A 23,351-nucleotide genomic window follows, 5' to 3' on the forward strand; every position below is an offset into this window, starting at 1 on the left:
GTCAAATTTTTTACAAAAAAACTCAAAATCAAAAAGTATGCATTTTTAGAAAAAAGTTTTTACACATACTAAACTAAAATTTTACGTAGATTTAAAAAATGTATTAATATACAGAGTGTTCCATTTAAGTTACCATCTTTGAAAATATTTTTGTTAAAAATATCGTATCCGAAAACTCAAACTTAGAAATTTTCATGATTTTACTATAAGTATTTTGCCATATACAGATAGTTTTAACTCGTCGTGGGACACCCTGTATATTGACGTAATTAGCTATTTTGAATTTTAATTTGTTTTTGAAAGATGTGAAGGCTAGACATATTTTCGTGTGCTTGGTAATTTTTTTCCAACAAATGGGTCAAAGAATATATCAATTTATCAGAAAATGACATTAAATGCTCTTACGCGCTTACATGGTTGATTCGAGCAAAAAAAGAGCTATGAGAGCTACGAGCTCTCATCAAAGAAAGTAAATAAGAAATTTCAGGCGATATCTGATTTGGACGCCCTCAAACATCAAATAACTATGAAAATACAGTAGAAGAATTTCCGAGAAAAATTATCGAGTCACTATGAGTAAAATTGTTGATAATGTTGGTATATCAGTATGTTCATGTCACGCAGGTTGTTAGGGGGGAAAGGGGAGAATTGTCAAATAATTATTGGTTAAAAGCTGTTGACAAACTTCAACGAAGATCTAGATTTATTTAGAAGGATCATAATTAATGAAGAAACTTGAATATATGGGTATGGCGTTAGAAACAAAGCCTAATCATACCAACGCTAGCAAAGAAATAATTATATATTCAAAATGACAAATGATGATTGAACCCACTTGATTTTTACGAAAACACACTAAATGTTCCTATTGTATATTAGTACATTCAGTATAGATATCACCTTCTAAATCGTTATATTCAGCAAAGAATAGATTTGACAATCCATTAATGGAAGATCCAGATCTAATCATTAATATTAGGAGAACCGCAATTCATAATAGAAATATTATGTCTAGTTTCCTAAATCTTTACATAAATTATATGCGTTTCTAATCCACAGAAGTGTGTTTGTTGAGAATGCATTATAGAACGAAACAAAAAAAAATCAGTCCTAATCGTGCATTAATGATTTCCTTGTGATTAATACTTCAACTCTTATTAAAAGAAACAATACAATGACTCGATTTTGTTGAAGTAACACTATATGATAATCATTTTTTCAAACATTCTTCTTTTCTTAATAGTTGAATAAATTAAATTCATCTCGAAGTAAACTTAATCGTAAATATATTATTTATATTGTGTCAAATGTACATTGCTTAATCATGGAAATGTTATTTAATTGATTATTGTGGCTTGTGATTTTTTTAAGCAACATAGAATATTAGAAACACTCATTTCAAGTGAGTGTTTTGAGTTTCAGAAGGATTTAAGGTGTTTCAATCATTCGAATCTAAAATCAAAATTGTGTAGCGAGATTGCAGATTAACTTAAACAAACAACAAAGTAAAAATAAGAGAAGAATGCAATAGAAAAAAGACAATCGTATTAGTGAACAGTACTAGTTTCAATGTTAATATTCATTTAAATAGTACACTCATTTATTAATTTTATCAGTTTTGATCAGTTTTTTAATTAGTTCTTCGATTTTGTCTGAAATAATGAAGGATAATACTTTTCAGTTGGGGAAAATATATACTCTTTTATCAACTTACGACTAAATACGACTAAAAATATGGTACATCGAGTGATTGTATTTTGAGATTTAGATTATGCTGAAATCTTTTTGAGAAATTAATAATAAGAAAGTTTTCTCGAAGTTGATTATTCATTTTCGAATATATCATTCGTGTTACAATTGTGTTTTCATGTAACTACAAATTATTCAATAGAAAGTTTTCATTTATGAATCATCCCATTAGTTGTCCCTTTATAATTAATTATTTGATTTTATCCTATACAAAGGTAGGTACTTTTCAATTGAAGAAAATTCATATTCTTCTGTCAACTTACGACTGATAACGATTTTATATCTTATAATTGTATTTTGAATTTTAGATCATGGATCTTTTTTAAAAAAATAAAGTTATAATGAAAAAATTTGCAATAAGAAAGTTTTCCATGTAACTTGAAGAAGTTAAATAACTAACTAAAATATACACCCGACATATTTCGTTTTTTTATGCTATTCGAGTTATAATTTCGCTCTGCGAACCACATACATAATTACAAATTCATCAATAAAAAGTTCCATATCTTTCTCTTAGTTTAATTTATATTTAAATATCAATTTTTTTTAATTAAATATTATCATATTCACAATTTCATTCACAAGATTATTTACAAAGAAAAAGTTACACTTCCAAAATATTTTTGCTAATAATCTTCTCTAGAAATATCAAATGTGAAAATTCAACATCATTTAGTTCAGAAATAAATATTTAAAAACAAAAAAATTATTAGAAAAATTATTGTTATTGAATAACTTGTATAAATTAAAATCTTGAATCTTACCGTTTAAATAATTCGTATACTTCTGAATCAACGAAGTCTTTCACTCACTATCATCCACAAGTACTTCTTAAGAAACCATCTTCGTCCGTTTTATATTCCACCACCTCTGCGAAGAGCGTTGTTCTTCGAATTCACATAATATACATACACGCACGCGAACTTCACCGGTAGATGTTGATGAGCAAGTTCATGGTTTCCGAGGGTAATGTGTCTTCGATGATTTCTTCTTCGCCTTCAAAGGTTCAAGTACGTTTATGCAACGGACTTATTACATCGTCAGGAAGGTCACACTGGTCACTGAATTGTGAGATGACTGAGAATAATAAAAATTCACATACATAAATTTAATGAGATTAAAGGACATTTAAATGTAAACATGTTTAAATATGTTGTTTAAATAAGTTTGTGGTTATTCATGTTTGCGGTTAGTTTACAGTAGGAAAGTATTCATATATCTCTTACTATAGATGAAATTTCAAATGAATGTTTTGTTGATACAATGATGATCAAGTTCACTCGTAATATCAACGGTTTCGGAACATTTCTAGGCATTTTCACTAACATCTGATGAGTACCTACACTGTCAGGGTATGATAGACAAATGTATTTCAATACCTTGATCTGCAATGAATTCACCTGTACGGCATTCTTATCTATCCCATATATAAAGTACCCAGATAAATTGCTATTTTAGCTTCTGTTGAATTCAGACCAAACTTTTGTCCTTAAGTTATTGACCGATCTATCTGCAGCACCTAACTTTTGGTAATTTGATGTGTTCAATATCCATGAATTACATGAAAGTAATATCCAAAGAGCGAAACGTCTTAAAAGGACAATTCTACTTCGGCAATTATAGGCAACACATAGCACGATATTCTTCATCTAGAATTCCCTATTTGTACATGTGCGAACATTGTTGCATGAGCAACTTTTCGCTCAATAAACTACTCAATAGAGGCAACCTAAGTTTGCGGCATTATTTATTTACAAACAGTTGCAGCGGCTGCAGATATGATAATTGTTTCAAATAGGAGAATAAATAAAACAAAGTGGTGAAAGAGAGAATCATATATTGGTCTAGAAGCTCAAAATGATTTTTACATGTTAATGATTGCCGAAGAGGCAAATTGGCTTCAAAGTTTTACTTGATGAGCTAAGATCTCATTTATCACAAGAAAATCAATATTTAGATATTTGGATACCGGCGATAGTTATTCTCATTTATGTGCATACTTTGAATATTAAAATCAAGCAGTTCATTTTGATTGTGATGTCAGAAAGTTTTCTCCAGAACAAGAAAGTACATAATGCGGTCCATGAGTTTTTAGCAAAACTTAGAAAAAAAGGATTTAAAAAAATCTGTGATTATTTTTCAATATATTCCCTCTATATTTCCTGATTGAAGCTTCTGTGCCATTATAAAAATATGATGCATCTTTATAGTCAAAATGTTCGTACATCACCTATTAGATATTTTACCTCTGACTCGGCCTTCAGCTTTGCAAATAAAAAATTTCCGCGGTTTTCTTCGAAATTTTTTTGACGAAACTGCCTTAGTAAGTCATAGTAATATGCCGCGTTCACGATTGTATTTGACTCCTCAAAGGATACCCTCGCAGTACCAAAATATTGTAGCTATCACTTTTTTGGTGTTTTTAGTGACTTGCTTTTTTTGGCATGGGCTCTCCTTTCCGGTGCCACCCAATGGAATCTCTTTTGAATGTCGGATTATAATAAAAGACCATAGTTCCATCACCCGTTACAATTGATTGGGTCACACTTTCACACGCGTTACTCAAATAATCGCTCACAACATTTTACTTGACTCTGCTTTTGCAGTGCGCTGAGATTTCGAGGCACCCACCTTGCACTAATTTTTTTATATATAAATGCTCGTGTGGAATCCTTAGAAGACTTGTTTTGGAAATGCCAATCTGTGATGAAATCTTTTACTTTTAGGCATCGGTCACTAAGAATAATCTCTTCTACTTATTTAATGTTTTCTGGAGTAGTCACCGTCACAGGACCTGCTGTCTTTTTAATTATTGAAAATGATTGACACTAGTCACCGTAAACGGCCTCTATTCTGTTTTTTATTTTTGTTGGTGCTCATGCTTTTGTTTATTGAAAAAATTTATAACAGTGCGAATCACAATTTGGTACATTTTTCAAAACAAATTGGCTGAGTGATCTACTATAATAAAACTGATGGAAACAGCAAACTGAAACTTCGTGTTTGTTGAGATTTATCACTTACCGGAGCATAAAGATTTGGACTGCACTAGGCATATTCTTTGATTCTCACTGTATTACTATTTTTACTTGATTTCAATCTGAATTGATAATAACTGTAGTTAACTTATTGTGTTAAAATTCACCTTCTACTAATAACTGTTCAACAGTTGAATTATTCCATTTTTTTGATCCAGTTTAAATTTACCATTGTTTGTTCAACATGTAATCATGAACAATTTTAAATATATGTATATTATTATGATTGTAATTTCCTATGTGAGCGCTAAACTCGCGATTACTGTTGTTAGTTTGAAAAATAAATGGTCCAGAAATAATGACACGGGTACCATACATAATGATCAAATTAAGATGATAATATAATACACATGGTAAAAGGTATAATATAGAAGTAATAAATCTAAAACAGATTTAAATTCAAATCCCAACAAATCTACAATTGTTTCAAGAATTATCATTGTCAGAATTGGTTAGATGTGAGATTTTTAAATTATAAAATTTAGAATGTGTCGAGGCCAAAGAGTTAATAAATTTCAAACATGGAATATACTAACATCAATCATCATCCATTAAATTTCTTAAAATGTTGTTCAGTTCGTTCTAAGCAGTAATTACCTACCAAATATTCTTCTGGATAACAAGTCATCATCTTAGGAAAAAAATGTAATATTTCCTTATATGCTACCCACTAACCCGTTCTCATTTCCCAAACTTATATCGGCACTTTGTAGAATGGTGACAATTACTTGTAGCTTATACTTTTCTTTGCTTTTAATTACTTAAGCAACTGGTCTTACCAGCAGCAGGTCTAACGAAATGGTAATCTCTCTACAGAGAAATTACCATTTCTGTCATTTAGCTTTTATTAAAAATCTATTAGTTCTATCACATACAGTCAATTCTTGGATGGAAAAAAATAGTATGGCGGTACTATTCTCTTATCAATCAAGTCAGCCTAATATTTGGCCCAATAAGGGATCTTGTGAGACTATCCCCATGTCATCTACTTCAGTTTAAATCACAATAAAACTTCAAATTTGTCAAGTATAGTGCCGTAACAATTGTTCTTGTGTATTATCTGCGCTCTGGGTGTGATGTTTGTTCTCATTAATAATCACCACGGAAGTAATACAAATCTGTTTTTCGTAGAAGAATTTTACCCAACGTGTTATGGTTTATATTTCTCAAGAAAAGATCTAACAATAGCTTTGGTTAGATAATGGTAGGCATTATTTGTTTAGAAAATCAACCGTTAAAAAATTATTATTTACCTTTTCACAAATTATAGACACTTGAGTAAGAATTTGTTAAAACATTGCACCGTTATGTGGGAGCGTGATTATTCGAGTTCAGAGACGTCGTATATATATATATATATATTTCTTATTGGGAATGTGCCAATGAAACACCAAAGTAAACTAACTTCAATATATTTTCCTAGTTTTCTAATACTTATATATTCATCGTCTGAGAAATAATTAATTAAGATTTGCAGTGGCTTTAAATTGTATTAATTCTTGTGAAAACCACTTAAGCATGTTAATTTTGGCATAGTATCATTTTAGTATATTTTATATACTAAAAGCATACATGAAGAAATACAAAATTACCAAATCTCAAAATTTCATTCCTTTAATTTGAGACTACTGCTGCTTGGATAACAGAATTTGTTGAGAGTTGTCTATAAAAATGTTAAATATTGGTGGAATCAGAGGAAGTAAATCCATGTGATCATTTTTCTCAGGTATAGGAACCAAGGATTTGTCTTTTTGTTGAATTTGTCCTAAAATAGGCCTCCCTCTTCTTCTAAAACTCATTGACTTGAAGAGTTCTTCTTCTGTCAAGGAGCTCTTGTACATCAAAATACCGTGGTCTTGATTATACTGAGCCACTGAACATTATGCCAGGCAAATAAGACTTCATCCGAATTCTTAGAATTTACATCTCTCGCATGGTTTAAGTAATACCTTACTATGTTTTGCGCTGAGATCAGTTTCCACCTCTATAATTATTATGCCCTTATTGAGACTTTTTTTTCTAGAAATGGTAAACAATGTCTCTCTTTAACTTTACTGTATCAATAAAAGTGTGTTTTATTCATGATTTCAAAGTGATTTTCCATCTAGACAATCTCATCCCATTTTTGTTAATTACGATTTTTCCCATGTAAATGCCTCAAATAGTTGATGACATTTTAAAACAAGGTCCAAGAAGTGAAAATATGAAGAAAATTATATATATATATATATATATATATATATATATATATATAATTAAATATAAAATATTTATAATTATAAAATATATTTATAAAATAATTATAAAATGGAGGCAATAAAAACCAAAGTGTACTCTTTCTAATATAATTCCGACCTTTCCAATCCATACGTATTCATAATTAATTGAGAATTCTTGCGTCTTTGAATGTTTTTTTAATAATCAAATTCATACGATTTAAAATTAATATTCCAAAAGATACGTGACATAAATAAGCAGTTGGTTGAAGCGGAAAGTATTTTTCCGATTGTATCTCAATCAAAGTCGCTAATTGAGATAAAACAGAAATCACGTAAGTTTCGTAAATTTAAAATATTTTGCTAACAACACAGTAATCATGCCTCAGCTCTTTCAAAAATAACGTATTGGAAGTGCTTTAAGATTTGGACTAAGCCAGTTGTATTTAAGGGTACAATTAGATAAAAAGATTATTCAGACCAATGATTCGTGTCTTGCCTGAAACGCGATAGTAATGGGAGGGGAGCTATTATATTCTCATTATCCTATAATTGATATTTGCGGTCATGAAGTTTAATTGGACTTAGTATATAATTTATTAAGTAATCGCCGATTTCTTTCTACCTTCAATATTCCTTCTTCTCTTCATATTATTTTTTGTATTACATACTGATATTTACTATTCATAAAATTTTTTATAGATACATATAACTGTAGTTTTGATTTATTGTTATTTAATTTTGTATTAACAATGAACAGTTAATGAATATACCATAACTGGCGACGTAAATATGCATTCGTTATATAAAAAACTAATTTCTCTTAGTAGGTGATTATTTATTTTGAAAAAATGGTATGCTAAAATTAAGCCAAAGACTTCGAAAGCATTTAAATGATGTTTTGCTCCATTTATATTAATATATCCGGGAAACAATAAGTTGCTCTTTTAATCTTACAACCTGGAAACGGGTCAAAATTTATCAATTCAGTTATTAAGTAGATATTGTTTTAACATTCTATTGGAATTTTTTTTGTTGGTTTTGTTCAATATCTAACTTTAAAAACACAAATAATTTAATATTCATAGTTATCTATGATGTAAATTTCAGTTGAGTGAAATAAAAACTCATCCACTTGCAATTTATCCATGTTTGGAAACTAACACATAACTCAATAAGTCGTGTGATTTTATTCATCAATGTAATTTTCTTCGGAAGAAATACAATCATTCTAACGCTTCTCTAACTTTTAGATGCTGTGCTTGTAGAAAGATTTGTCTTTTGCCTCTAAATATGCTTCAGTTTCAACAATTGCTTCTTTATTTGAGCTGAACTGAGCATTTTTTTGAGATCAGCGAATAGCCAGAAGTTACTGGGGGCCAGATCTGGACTATACGGTGGAAGAATGAGGAAGCAAGGAAGCTTCCTGAATCGGTGCATTGTCTTGTTGAAACAGTGGTTTTTTTCTTCGGCACATGAGGCCGTTTTCCCTTAATTTTTGCATTCAAACGATCCAATAACTCTATGTTGTATTTTTCTCCCTTTGGAGATAGTCTATGAACAATATTCCATGCACATGCCATATTACTGACGCCATAACCTTCCCAGCTCACTGTTGTGCCTTTGGACGCATAGGACGTGGTTCACCGGCTGCAGTCCACTCGATAATGATCGTTTTTATTCTGGAGTGAAGTGATGGATCCATGTTTCATCCATTGTCACATATCGACGCTAAAGAATCTGATTTATTACATATAAACATGGCCAACCACAGCTTTAAATCATCGACATGTTGTTTTTAATTTACTTTGAGTAAACGCGGCACCCACTTTGATAAAAGCTTTCTCATGGTCAAATGTTTATGCATAATTGTGAATACACAGCCTTCTGAAATCTTTACGGTCTCAACTATCTCACGCAATTTCAATTTACGATTAGATATAACCAATTTGTGGACTCTTTTCATGTTTTCGGGAGTAACCACCTCAATTGGACGATTAGAACGTTCACTATCATCGGTGTCTGTACGACCACGCTTCAATTCAGCAAATCAATTACAATTGGTTCTTTTTGATGGAGCAGAGTCCGGATAAGACTTTTGAAGCCATTGCTGAGCTTGTACAAGATTTATTTTCATCAAGAAGTAATGATAAATTAATACACGAAATTGTTTTGAATCCATTATTTGCAAAATAATAAAAGTCACTTCACTTAAATGGTTGCAAAATGTCATGAAATTTTACACATAGTCTTTTGTAAGTTGGTACTTCATTAACTTCATATGGATTTGACAATGGTAGCGCCATCTGTGAGTCAGTCACACTACTCTTTGAGTGATGTCATATATCCTGGTATATAAATGCGTCTTTTTTTTCAAACTAAAGTATTTATAATGTAGAGATTATACCATTGAAACAAAAATACATTGACATGCTTTTAAACGTAGCATAATAACTCAAAATTAGGCTAAAGATCTAGAAATGTTTCACATCAGAAGTGTTCAGGTATATGTAGGGAATTCAATTTTGCGGCTTATTCAACTTTCTTGAGAAAAATAATTTTGGTTCAAAACACATTACGTATCTAGAAACAAATAGTTACCATAATTTGCAAAATCAAATATTACACATCATAAATCAAGCATCCAAAACATAAAGGAAGAACAGAAATTCGATCAATAAGGAAAAAGGATAGCAAGGATCACAATTTATTCATCGTTTCGATAGAACAACTCTAGGGGTTTTCCGAAACTATGAGAACTCGAGTAATCCTGTTTATTGTCGCTGTTATGGACTAAGTGATTAATAGAGCACTATTCATAATGCCCCAACAGTTTTAAAAATGCAATGCAAATACAACTGAATTAAGTTCTATAGAAAGACAAAAAACTTTTTTGTAAGCTGAATTTTAAATTTCTGTCGAAAAAAAAAAATATAAATGATCTCGGATTATAGTTTCGGAAAAGCCCTTATACAAATCGATAGATCACTTGACTGACTATTGAAAGAATTCTGGAGAATGATTTTATTTTATTGAATAAAAATTATATGAATGATTATGAAATAACTACCTAATTGCAAATACAATATCCACACGCCTATGGTCTGTTTATTATTTAAAGAAGCTTCGTAATAAACGACTAAAAAAGAGATTCAGATGAAAATTTCCATTAATTTTAACATAAATATTGGTTCAAGTTTTTTTATACCAATAACGTTTTTAAAGTGGTTTTTAACCAACTATTAAAGCATGAAGTGGATAAAAAAGTACACGAAAATTAATGAATTTGGTACAAGATTGTTGATCTATAGAAAAAAAATGTTTTAATACTAAAAGCTATTGACAGTTATCTCTACGATAATGTAAGAATTTGTATTAGAAATACTAATATATTTTTTTAAATTCTCTATTTATAACTTCTCAATACAACAAATAAATACAATTCTCTAATTAGTACTTTCTAAATCTAAATTATTTTACAGTTATCGGACAATCATATGAATATGTTCTCTCTAAGGGTAAATTAGTTTTCTTCTAACCTATAGTTTCCTATATTCTTAATATTCTCAGGTATTTTATTAAATATTTACTGCTCCGCGGTCTTAGAAAATCGAGTGCGGAATTTCAATTGATTGATTTATACCATCTGAAAGGTCTGAATTAGTCACAAATGATCGTTTGATTTAATTAATCGGTCAACATAAGAAAATTGTGTATTAATGGTTAAAGTTTTTCAAGAGCACCTCATATACGAAAAAAAGAAATTGCGCCTGTGCACGATCGATAAGCATACGATGGTAATTGTCAGTTTATATAAATATTTGTTTATGAAAAGGTACACAAAGAAAACATTAATATTCTAAGTATATCCTATGGTTTTAAACCAACATTCAGCAAGCTCTTTGAGACCTTAGGAAAACCATTTTTTGGTCTTAGATGCAAAAAATTGTAACATTGCTTTTTCAACATCTTCTCTACATTCAAATTGTTCAATACCACCAATTTCTTCGATCTCATTCCGCGTAACTTTCGTACTATGTGGGTGCATTGTTTTGGTCTAAGAAAACCCGCTTTCGGTTAAAAACATCTGGATATTTCTCCGATAAAACCTCACACATTCGCATCAGCTCTCCACTATATACATCGGTATTGATAGTTCCACCACCAAATAAAATTATTTCCAAGTACATTAAGCATTCATAATTCGACCAAACACATAACAAGAGTTTACGTCCGTCGGTAGTTGTCCTTTGTCTAACCACTAATTTTCTATGTTCGGGTGGTTTTGATGAATCCATTTTACATCGCCTATAAGAATACGTTCAATAAAACGATCATCTTTCGATATAGCAACACCTCTACTCCAAGTTACGCTTGAATCTCGATCAGTTCGTGTGGCAATATTCGACAATTTTTATAAATCATACCTAATAATTTTAAATGGCAATGTATGGTATCTTTAGAAGGTCCTAGGGAGTCCATAAATCGGCGAGTTTTAGGGCTAGTACTAGGTTGGATACCTACTGCTTCCCTTGTAACATCAATATCCTATTAACTGAGTTTTCAACTTCAATTTCACATATTCCATGCTGACAAAAATACACAAATATATTTATCGCACTACATACTATTTATAATACAAAAGTATTCCGTCGTCAATAAACAGAAAGAGAATCATTAAAAGAAAGTAAAGCAATTGTACTCTTCATAGAACTAAAGACTATTGTTAACAAGTTACGACATGTTTAAATGGAGGGTAGGAATTAACATATAAAAATCGACATTACTTTTGAGACACCCTCTATATATTAGACATTTAACACTTTGAACTTCTTTATTTTCTTGAATGTTTTTATTCTTTTGTTTAAAAACTATATAATTTGTTTTCTTAATAAATATTTTCAGTTTATTACTTTAAAGCCAATTTTAATATGATTTGAAGAAAGCATCGATCATTGATCAACAACTCCACGTTTTCTCCTGTATAGACTAAAAGTCGTTAGCAAAGCCATAATGTCGATTTCAGAGGTTTGTACATATTAGGTCTATAAAATAAAGTAAATATAAAAGAGGCTCTAATACAGAGCTACAAACTCGTTTGAAAGCACGTCACTGAAAGCATTATCATTCATAACACATCTAATAACATATCTGTCAATAAAACCTGTCATCATTTTTATTTTTTTATGATTTTGAAAAAACAATTATCAATGTTATTGGTCTATAATTATTCGTACAATATTTTTCTCCAGTTTCAAAATTGGAGTTATTTTACTGATTTCCAATTCGTTACGAAAAGACATTATTCGTTAAAGATAACAAGGTTTTTAAAATATTATTTCCGAATTTAAAATATCTCTAACTGTCACTTCATCTTGTATTGTAGCAGTAGTTTTGGTTAGCTCAGGTATGATTTTCCTTATCTTCAATTCATTTTTTAATTCCAAGTACATTATTCTTTCACCATCAATTGTGTGCTAGTTCGGCGTTCCTCGGACCCCATTATCAAATTCTCTTGCGATTTTTTCTTATTCCAATAAAGTAGACATAAACATATACACAATATCATATATATTATTCACATCGTTATTATCGATTTTTAATAACATATTCTATTGTAGTTTTAGGTTGTTTTCACCTATTTAAAGTGCCTTTTTATATTGGTCCCTGTTTTTCCCCATATTAGTCTTAGTGTTTTATTTCATTATTAATTTGGTTTTTCATTACTTTAAAATCACATTTTCTTTTATTGTGTGATTAGGATTTTTCATGTTATTTTTGTGCATAGTATCCCTTTGTTTCATCATTTCCAACAGTTCCTCACCATTTCAATTATTATTGCTTTCTATTTTCATTATTTTAATTAAGTTATATGTAATTTTGTAATATCAAATTAAATCTTTGAGTTTTGTGAACAAGCATGTACTGAAATTATCAATTGTGTATGTCTCTTTATGTTTTGCGTTTATACATTGTACAACGTAATTTAACATAAAAAATTAAAAAGGTTATGATTTGAAGGAAGATTGTCTTCAATATGTAAGTATGTATATATGGATTTGGAGTTTCGTATACACTGGAGTTCCTTAGTGTTTCACACTTCGAGAGAATGTGGATAGAGGTTTCGTCCTCTGTGCAATAAAATCTGCACGCCGTATTATCGGCTAGATCTACCGTCTTCAGGTGTTTGTTGTGGCGACAGTGCCCCGATAAAACTCCTGTTAGTATTCGTAGATTGTTACTTAGGTTGATACATTCAGCAGATCTATTCTGGTTATAGTTTCCTAGAACAGTCTTTGCCTGTCTCATCTCCTGTAGGTTATCCCAATAATTGATTTTGCTCTTATCTACTTTCTTCTCAAGTGCTTTTTCCATTGTTCTGTAGCTGATACCACAGAAGGGTTCGAGTCCCATGAAGGGCTTGTCTGTTCCCGCATTAGCGAGCTTATCAGCCATTTAATTTCCCTTCGCTCTGGTGTATCCCTGAATCCATTGTAAGATAATTTTATTTTTCTTGCCTAGCTCGATTAATTTTCCTAGATAATCCCAAACGAGTTTGGATTTTATGATATTGGAGCTTAGAGCTCTAATGGCTATTGACTATCGGACAGGATGATGATTTTCTATTTGCGAAAGTTTCTTTCTAGATTGAACTGAACACATTCTTCAATTGCAACGATTTCTGCTTGAAAAAATGGGTGCACTGCTCAGGCTTTCAGAAAGTTTGGTTCTAAGCCCGTACCCACCTATTCCAGTTCCGTCTGCTATTTTGATTTGTCCGTATACCATTTAATGGCATTTCTTGTATGGTGTTTTGATCCCACTTGCTTTTACAGTTTACTATTGAAGTTTTTCTCAAAGCTAAACTTTTTCGATGCAACGTCCTGAGACATGTTCCAGGGTTGGTCATTATTTAGAAACGAATTTTCGTTGATGATTCCCTCTCTGAACATTCTAAGTGATGTTTTCTCTGCCACGCTTTCCAGTACTATGTGGAAAGTTGGGAGATTTAGAATCACTTCTAGTGCAGCTGTTGGGCAAGATTTCATGGCCCCAGTTGCACCTAAGCAAGCAAGTTTTTGTACTTTTGAGAGATTGTTCCTCGTGGTATTCAGACTAGTTCTAGTACCCCAAACCACTGCCCCATATGTCTTTAATAACAAGAGGCTCACATTCGCCAAAGCAATTATTAGACAAAACGTAATCTATAACGGCTCTCTCAGTATTTAAGGGGAATACATTTGACAAATTGAATCAATTCCACATTTTAATGTAAATCTATGACTAAGTACCAAAAGTAAACATATGTGGAAGAAACACGCATTAGATACAAGTATAAGTTTAATAGTAGAAATATGGAAAGTCCACGAAGATACTGATACTGAATTAAGAAGGTTCGTGAGCAATCAAGAAACATCGAAACGCATGAATCTGAAAAAAAAACTTTTTATAATGTTAAATAGTATATTTTTTGATAAAACTAATCTTCAAAGAGGTCGTACAAATCTAGAAGGAGAAAACATCAATGTCATTAGAAATTGTCTTTATATATTGTCTTTATAAATTGTCTTTTTATAAAAGAGACAAGCAGAAAAGGATTACGAAGAAATTATTATATTAAGAAAAAAATGTGTAGTCACTATTATTCCCTACTAGTCGAGACGAGACGAGAGAGAAAAATATTGTCTTGTCTCGCAAAAAAGTGGAGCCAAAAACAATCTTAGATACATGAAATACCAACAATAATAAAATCAACATTAATTTTGAGTTCAACGAATAGAAATAAAATCCAAAGAAAAAAAACAAAATCTATTATGGTATAATAAATTGTATCTCTCTAATAACTCAGTTATTGATAATATAACTATTTTCTCAAACTTCGGTGGTCAATTATTGTATGTTGGGTAATTGGAAAATGAATAAATTCGAATCATATACAAATTTTTGGTGTACGGTACAGTAATAGGGAGTAAAAAGGTACAGCTTTTTTCTCAACATACATAAATGAAGTGTTTGAGTGGATTCATGAAAAGTGTATCTAACTTTTGGAACAATATTTTTATTTTTAACTCAATCGTTGTCAATTTGAAATAAATATTTTAAAGAGCATGTAATCACCAAATTTCTTCGTTTGTCTGAGCCAATAATTCTAGTACAATAGTAGTACACGTGGAAACATCTCCGATAGCTCAAAACGGTAGTCATTGCATAACAATTTAACACAAGTTGCTCGTTATTATGTGGCTATAAAAAATGTTCAATACATTCGCAATAATTAATTAGTATTTTACAAATCTTTGAATTATTTTGATGAATACATCATTTCATAATTATCCGATATTGCATAAATCGTTCGATACGTACTAGATAGACTCGTCAAATCATATTTCCCATACGATCTTCAGCTGAAGAGAGTCATTAAAACTGTACTCCAACAATTAAGTATTATCCGCAAGTATTAAAAATATTAACATAATTAATACATTGTGCAGGAAATATTGTAAATATTCGCCATTATACTCATGTTTCTTTTGTCTATTTTAATAATACATCGTGCTAAAACCACGGAATTGATAATATCATTACTTTTTAACTTTAGTTAACGGAGGTGGGCGTTAATTTGATTAGATGTGTGAACAGGTTCACACAATTGAAGTAACAGCAGTTCATGTTAAATACAGCAGTTCATGTTCAATACGCACATTAATCGTGTGAAAAATACAATGCTTTTTAAATGGGATAATCATTATAACACTCTTTTCTATTTGTATATTTATCAATTTATCTTAGATAATTTTGTGTTGTGTGCTCTTTCAGTTTCTGTAATTGTAGATAATAATTTTGTACGTCATTAAGAAATGTGAAACGTCATGGTCATTTTGCAAAATATTTTTGAAATTTTGATTGATAAAATGGCGATTTTTTGGATTGGTGTAACTCTAGAAAAATCAAGAATTACGCGGAAAATTCTCTGATGGCATATTTCTCAGAAAGATCAAGCCAATGTCAATGGAAATCATCAACGTTATGGATCCATTATTCAATGTTGAAAACTACCATAAATTTGAACATTTATGTTAGTATATTTCATAAACTTATTACCTTTATAAACTGACAATCAGAGAGCCATAAACCAAAAAAATAAAAACAATTTACAGAAGGGAACAGACTTTCGATTTTATAAATGGAGTGAATTTCTTATGATGAAAGTAGGCAATAATTCAAACACAATTATTGAAAAGAGAGGTTAAGTTAGAGCATAATATATAATAATAACTAAAATTTGTATGTACACTTTGGTATTCATCTATTATAATAATGCATTGTGTTGTGTGTGATTGAAAAAAAAGCGCAAATCAAAGAATAACGGCTAGAGCTAGCGCGTCAAAAAATTATAGCAGAGCTTTAACCACACGATGAAATTTTGCTCGCTCAGGTCGTTAATATCCTAATAACAAAATATAAAACGCGGCGTTCAGGTTGATAGTATTTAGAGCACTGATCTGCCACAGTAACAGTCGGAGTTATAGATAAACCACATTTCAGCGACCTCGGTTGGTTTATGAGTAGTACTAAACGTACATGAAATAACAGTTTTCTTTCTGCTTTTGGCGGCATACTCAAAATACAAATTTTTCGTCCAGTTACTTTTCGAAACAATTCAATGGAGCTGTATCACGATCGTTTTGGTTGATTCAACTCCATTGAATAGTTTCGAAAATAACTAGACGAAAGCTAGTCTTGAATATACTTTCATTTTTAATTATGGGGAGTTTAGGGCTTCATAAATGGAACAAAAAAACTAACGACAGTGATTTATTACATTCGAAAAAATACAAACTGAACATATAGATAAATCTATGTATGTACGTATATATTAGAGTATCATATATGCCTCGACTCAAAGGATCTATTGTGTCCCCTTTATTATTGCAATACTGGAGATCGTCAGTGCTTAAAGCTAATCTATTAATTTTCCTTTTCTTGGAAAGTTCAGAATATGGTATGGCTCTAGCAGCTAGATATCTTCGTCTTCTGTTTCATAGGCTCCTAGATGTAGTGCTCTGGAGTTACGTAGTGTTTCACACTTTGAGAGAATATGGATAGAGGTTTTGTTCTCTGCACAACAGAATCTGCAGGCTGTATTATCTGCTAAGTCCAACGTCTTCAGATGTCCATTAAGGCGACATTGCCCTGAATAAATAGATAATTATTATAAAACTACCACTATACCGGCTTTATATATTTGCTTGAGCGTTATTATGCCATTTTAAACAAGAGATCCCCATCTTTTGATATTTAATCTAAAACTTTCAAAACTCTACTAATTTTTTATTTGTTGTTACCTTTTGATAGTCCTACATCACAGCTTGAAAAGTTGAGGGCTAAACTGCACAAGTGCAGTTTCTGTAACACAAAAAAATACAATATATTCCTTACACAGCAGTTAAATGAGTGGAAATTTAAAGGTTTATATTTAACTTACCTGAGTCTTTGAACAGCTGTTTCCTTGTCAATTTACTCTAATAGGGACTAATAGAGTACTCACAAGTTGTCTACAAATATTAATAAAGATAGTTATATAGATTTGTAGGGAATAAGTACACCTATGCGAATAGTAAACATGTGCACTCTCATTAAATATGTTTGTGTACGATTTGGCCATATTACACAAAAGTATCACTTCATACACTTGTATCATAAATAATTTTTTAAAGATAGAGCTGTATCGTATATTGAAAATATGAGTAGCAAACTTAGAACTAACTCAGTGATGTATAATTATTATTAATTATCAATGTACTTTAGACACTACAATTTAAAATTCCACGCCACAGAGGTAAGATATAGCATGAGAATCCTCTTCTTTTTTATATTGTACAATTGACCTGATTAACCAACTTTATGAAAATCCATGTGAGAATAATTTTTGAATTTGATTGGAACATATTAAGTTTATATATTAGTATTTAAACTACATATATACGTTTGGTTTATGAGAGCACTATAGTTAGCTACTGAATTCTTGCTGATGACAAACTACATTTTTGGAAATAAATAAGAATGTAGATGCACAGCTGAACTGTGGAGCAAAAGAAAGAAGAAGATTTTAAGCAATAAAATGTTACCATTTTACGATAAATATTTGTTATATTATAAAATTCTAATTAATTAATAGAAAATTATGTTTCTCAACATCATATACCAATAATATAGTTATGATCCATTTTCTTCTTAAACTCTTCTCTTTATTAGTAAGTACATGCTATGCCTGGTTTTAATTTTTAACTATTTTCTTTTGCTTTATTTAGTTATTTTCCAAAGCAGATTATGAAGAATTTCCTTATGATTACAGTAATTCTGATTTATTAGGATATAAAGAAGGAGTGGTTGGGAATGAAAGTTTCATATATTACTATATACATCATTCAGGAAACATTGTCATATCTCTGAATTCTAGGTAAACAAGTTCTTTCTAGTGGCCACAGTTTAAAAACATAATTTCTTTCCAGTACTGGAGATGCGGATCTCTACATTTCTGAAACTAAATTATTTCCTACATACTATCCAGATACGTATGATCTACACTCTGCTACATGTGGAATAGATATTGTAGAGGTACCTTTGAGGTAAATGCTTGTTTAAACAGTAGTTTCTTTGTTTAGAAATAATATCAAATCCAATTTTTAGCATAATAATTGTAATACATAAATTTAAATTTCTCTTTTTTATTACTTTTGTAGTTTTAAAAGCCCAATTTCTGTGGGAATTTATGGTCATTCGGCACATGAGTCGAGTAAATATATTTTACAAATTTTCAAGCATCCTGAAGCGGACCGAGCTTTTGCAATTATAGAAGATGAATTAATTCAAGACACAACACAAAAAGTGGTAAATGGTGATCTCAAAACTAAAAACAATAAAATCAAAGGAAAGAAGAATATTCAACAAGTGGCAAAGAAAGTTGATGGAATGCACTACCTTTTTGAATTAATGGAGTTATTATTCTAACCAAATGAAAATAATATTTTCTTATTCATAAAATATATTATACATGTGTTTTATATTCTTAATTTATGTATAAAACTTTAGATATTTTTCAAATATTTATTGCTGCTGATTAATGTTTTTACGAATCACTTTTGATTCCTTAATGTTGATCTAATTACATCTGGCCTTCATAGATGTATTAGTGATTTATTATTGTGTTTGAACTTATAAGTATGTTGTGGATAAAAGGTCATTCAGAATTCTTTGATAGATTCTTCATTGGCTAGAATAAGTATGTAGTGACAAATCCAGTTGCATATCCATATGTAAAAAATTGGGAGATTTTGAGGCTTAAACTGATAGTAGATTAAATAGATGTCTTCTTTACTTCCCACTTCTTAAATATAGAGCTACAATAAAGATTTGGTTACTTTTAGCAACTTGTAAAATTGATTTTCTCCAGTATGTGGATAATTGGGTTACTTTGGATGGGGATGGATTAAGTTTAACGTTACAAAATATTCAAAACCCTCAATAATAAATTTCTTCCCTATATATATATATATATATATATATATATATATATATATATATATATATATATATATATATATGTTTATATTATGTGATTAAATTCGCTTGAAATTTCATGAGAGCTATACTTAAATGTAGCTGTACAATTTTGCTCGTTTCGGAATATTAAGTTTTCTATAATATTAGTTGCCTATAAGTGAACAATAGAATCATTATGCACCTATACTTGTCACAGTCGTAAATACTCTTTTTTGAGCTTTTAATATGTGCAACAAGGTTACAATATAGGTTGTCCAAAAATTAGTGTATATAGTAGTGTACCTTATTTATTCAACTAATATACTCTACCCTTGCAGAGGAATAATTTTCATATTTCAGGGCCAAACCTATAATATTCCTCGGCCCACATGAATAATATGTCAGTCATAAAAAACTCTACGAGCCTCTCTGTATAAGATGGTAATAAGAAATAGTTTTACTACTAGTGCATATTTCATTTGCCCATATATTTGGTTTTCAAGAGAGTTAGACTTATTAACACCTAGAAAAAAATGGGAAACTGGTTGCCTGGGGATAAATTTGGAAGTACGTAGTTGATAAACAATAATATGTTACACTTATATAAAATCAAAAAGTGAATAGAATATTACTGTTGGTTGAATAATCTGCCAACTATAACTCTCTTCGCCTTGTTATGAGGATAGCCCGACATATTTCTAGATGACTAGGGATGTATGGCTAACTCATCAGTATAAGTATTAATTTGAACGTTGTATGTTATATATAACAATAAAATAAAAATATTTTGAACAATAGTGCCCATAAAACAGAGTAGATAAAGCTACGTCCAGTCAACATAATATAGAATAATGTCATTTTGAACATGGAAAGTGTAGTCCAATTCTTATTCTTAATTTTGTTATAATTCTATCACATTATAACAACAATAAATATCCTATATTGCTCCGTTGGTAGAAAAGTGATACAAGTCAAAACTAGTAGATGTTCAATAGGGCGGTTTAAAAATTCGAAAGTGAACACTGTTAGTTGGTAAAATGTTAGCAGCTAGCTTCATGTATGTCATGTGTCAGTTGTCTAAGTTGTCGCTGACAATGCTGTGTAATGTAGCAAGCATATTTTCTTTATATATTAATAAAATATTTAAACTTTAATAAAGTAATCATTATTTCAATGCAAGAAGGCTCTTCCAAGTAATAATCAAACAAGTTATGGGCCCAGGTAATACTGGAAACTATTAAGTAGTAGACGCCGGCCAGTCAAAAAGCGAGGGAAACGTTCATCAAATCGAGATGAATATTTCAACGGTACCACAGTTGAACTCAGATAATTTCAACAATTGGAAATTTAGAGTAAGAACTTTACTTGCAGAAAAACAATTAGAAGATACACTTGAAAAAACAATAGCCGATTTCACTTTAGATAAAGAAATATCAGAATTAAAAATCAACGTTGATAAATCAAAGTCAATAATATTGCAATGTGTGAGTGACAAGCATCTAGAAATAATAAAAGATGCTAAGATGCTAAATGCTAAGTTCATTAGAAGATATATTCCAAAGAAAAAGTGTTTTCACAAAACTTAACATAAAAAAGAGACTACTTACCTTGAAGCATAGAAGAAATGATAAATTAGAGGATCATTTCCATGTGTTTGATACTATAATAAGGGAGTTAGGAAGGAATAGGATCAAAAATAGATGATGAAGACAAAGTATGTCATCTTTTGTTAACATTGAATGAAGAATACTAGGTAGTAATAACCACGATTGAAACTATGAACTGCAGTGTAATAATGGACTTTCTGAAATCTCGTTTGCTTGATGAAGAATTAAAAATAAAATCAAAATAAGGGTAGAATAGTGGTCAAACTGATGCATCCTCTAATACATTTCAATATGTGTGTTACAAATGTGGAAGACCCGGACATAAGTTAGCAGAATGTCATTAGTCATCACGAGGCTACTTTATAAAAGAGGTTTTCGTAGAAGTCATCTTAGAGGCCAGAATAAAGGTCAAAATCGAGGTATAGGAAGTCAAGCAAATGCCGCCAATGAAATTACATTTTTAGCTTTAAGCAGTATAGTGCCTTCTACTAGAGGTATTAACAAGTTTATTTTGGACTCTGGGTGCATTCAGCATATTGTAATAGGTGAAATGGAGCCTTACATGTCAAATGTGATGGATTTGGCATCAGAAGTAAAAATAGGAACTGCAAAGAATAATGAAGTGCTATATGCAAAGAAAAAAGAGACAGTCAAAGGGGTATGTCAAGGGAAAAAGATAAAGATAGATGCACTAATAGTACAAGGTATCACACATAATTTAATTTCTGTGTCCAAATTATTGTTGAATGATTTCAAAGTAGTTTTCGATAATAAATTATGTATAAAAGGTGCAACTTTGAGTAAAAATGGTTGTAAATTGAACTGTGAGTCTTGTAACAATTTATTTGTTTTGAATGTAGATTTAGGAAATGATAAATGTTGTTATAATTGGCACAGGAGGTTAGAACATATTAACAAATATAGTTTTAAAAAATTAGGGTTACCTTATAGTTCAGAAGTTTGTAAAAATTGTATTGAAGGTAAAGGTACTAGAAACCCTTTTTATAGATGTGGAAAGAAAACTACAAAAATAGGGGAATTGATACATACAGATATAGAAGGTCCTGTAAAAACTCCTATGCCAGAAGGTTACAAGTATTTTCAAGTTTTAATTGAAGATTATTCTCATTTTTTAGTTGTTAAGCTATTGAAAGATAAAAATGAAAGCAAACAAAATGCTATAGATTTTATTAAACTCATTAAAACAAAACATGGGCTTAGAACTCAAAGAATTAGATTGGACAATGGGGGAGAATTTACCTTTAATTACTATAAAAATTTTTGTAAATCTAAAGGGATTTAGCTGGAGTATACGATGCCACATACTCCGCAGCAGAATGGTATTTCAGAACGGATGAATCGGACACTTTTAGATAATGTAAGGACAAAGTTCTCAGAAACCAACTTACCAAGAGAGTTATGGGTCAAAGCAATTCTATGTTATGCATATGAGTTAAACAGATCGCCTACTGAAGCAAATTTTGGAGAAACTCCAGCCACACTATGGTATGGTTACAACGATCTATCAAGATTGAGAATTTTTGGGTCCCAGGCATGGGCAACTATTTTGCCGAGACAAAGTAAACTAAATAAACGAGCAAAACTGTGTATAATGGTAGGGTACAGTGGAGCTGGATATAGATTATGGGATAATGAAAAATGTGAAATTTTCTGCTCAAGAGATGTGAAATTTAATGAAAAACAAACGAATTATGAAAAAATATCGAAACATAAACCTGACTATGCGAAAGAACAAATAAGAATAATATTTGATGAAGAAACTGAATTAAGGGATAAAGAAGATAACAATGAAATTGAAATCGAAGAAGAGAGTGACTCAGAAGAAGTAACTTTGGAAGAGTCCGGAAGTTCAGATGTTTTAAATGATTTTGAAAAGTATTTACCAAGAACAGATACAACCTCTAGCTGGAGAACTGTGAATATGCCAAAACATTTTAATGAGTACGAGATTTACAAGCCTACTGTCTAATATCATCAGATAATGATCCAGTACAATATGAAGATACGGTGAAAGTGAAAGATTGGAGAGATGCTATGGAAAAGGAGTTGAACTCGCACGAAAATTTGAAAACGTGGTCTGAAGCGAATCTACCTTTAGGAAAAACAGCAATTGAAACTAAATGGGTATATAGAACAAAGGAAGTTGGAACAAAGAAGGCAAGAGTGGTGGCTAGAGG

At 30.6% G+C, this 23,351-nt stretch overlaps 1 protein-coding gene and 1 long non-coding RNA gene across 2 annotated transcripts; one reads left to right on the forward strand and one right to left on the reverse strand.

Annotated features, from left to right (window-relative positions):
• Positions 1–16,805: 16,805 nt before the first annotated feature.
• On the reverse strand, positions 16,806–17,862 carry LOC130451109 (uncharacterized). The gene is made up of 3 exons (XR_008910672.1): positions 17,490–17,862; positions 17,350–17,410; positions 16,806–17,197 (listed from the first exon to the last, which is right to left on the reverse strand). It is a non-coding gene; the product is annotated as an uncharacterized LOC130451109 (long non-coding RNA).
• A 226-nt stretch (positions 17,863–18,088) lies between these two features.
• LOC130450934 (UPF0669 protein C6orf120 homolog) lies at positions 18,089–19,430 on the forward strand. The gene is made up of 4 exons (XM_056789679.1): positions 18,089–18,258; positions 18,316–18,464; positions 18,517–18,633; positions 18,748–19,430. Exons 1-4 carry the CDS (start codon positions 18,223–18,225, stop codon positions 19,013–19,015), a joined length of 570 nt encoding a protein of 189 aa, XP_056645657.1. The 5' UTR covers positions 18,089–18,222; the 3' UTR covers positions 19,016–19,430.
• Positions 19,431–23,351: the final 3,921 nt, after the last annotated feature.

Source organism: Diorhabda sublineata, chromosome X (genome assembly GCF_026230105.1).
Source record: "Diorhabda sublineata isolate icDioSubl1.1 chromosome X, icDioSubl1.1, whole genome shotgun sequence".
NCBI lineage: Eukaryota > Metazoa > Arthropoda > Insecta > Coleoptera > Chrysomelidae > Diorhabda > Diorhabda sublineata.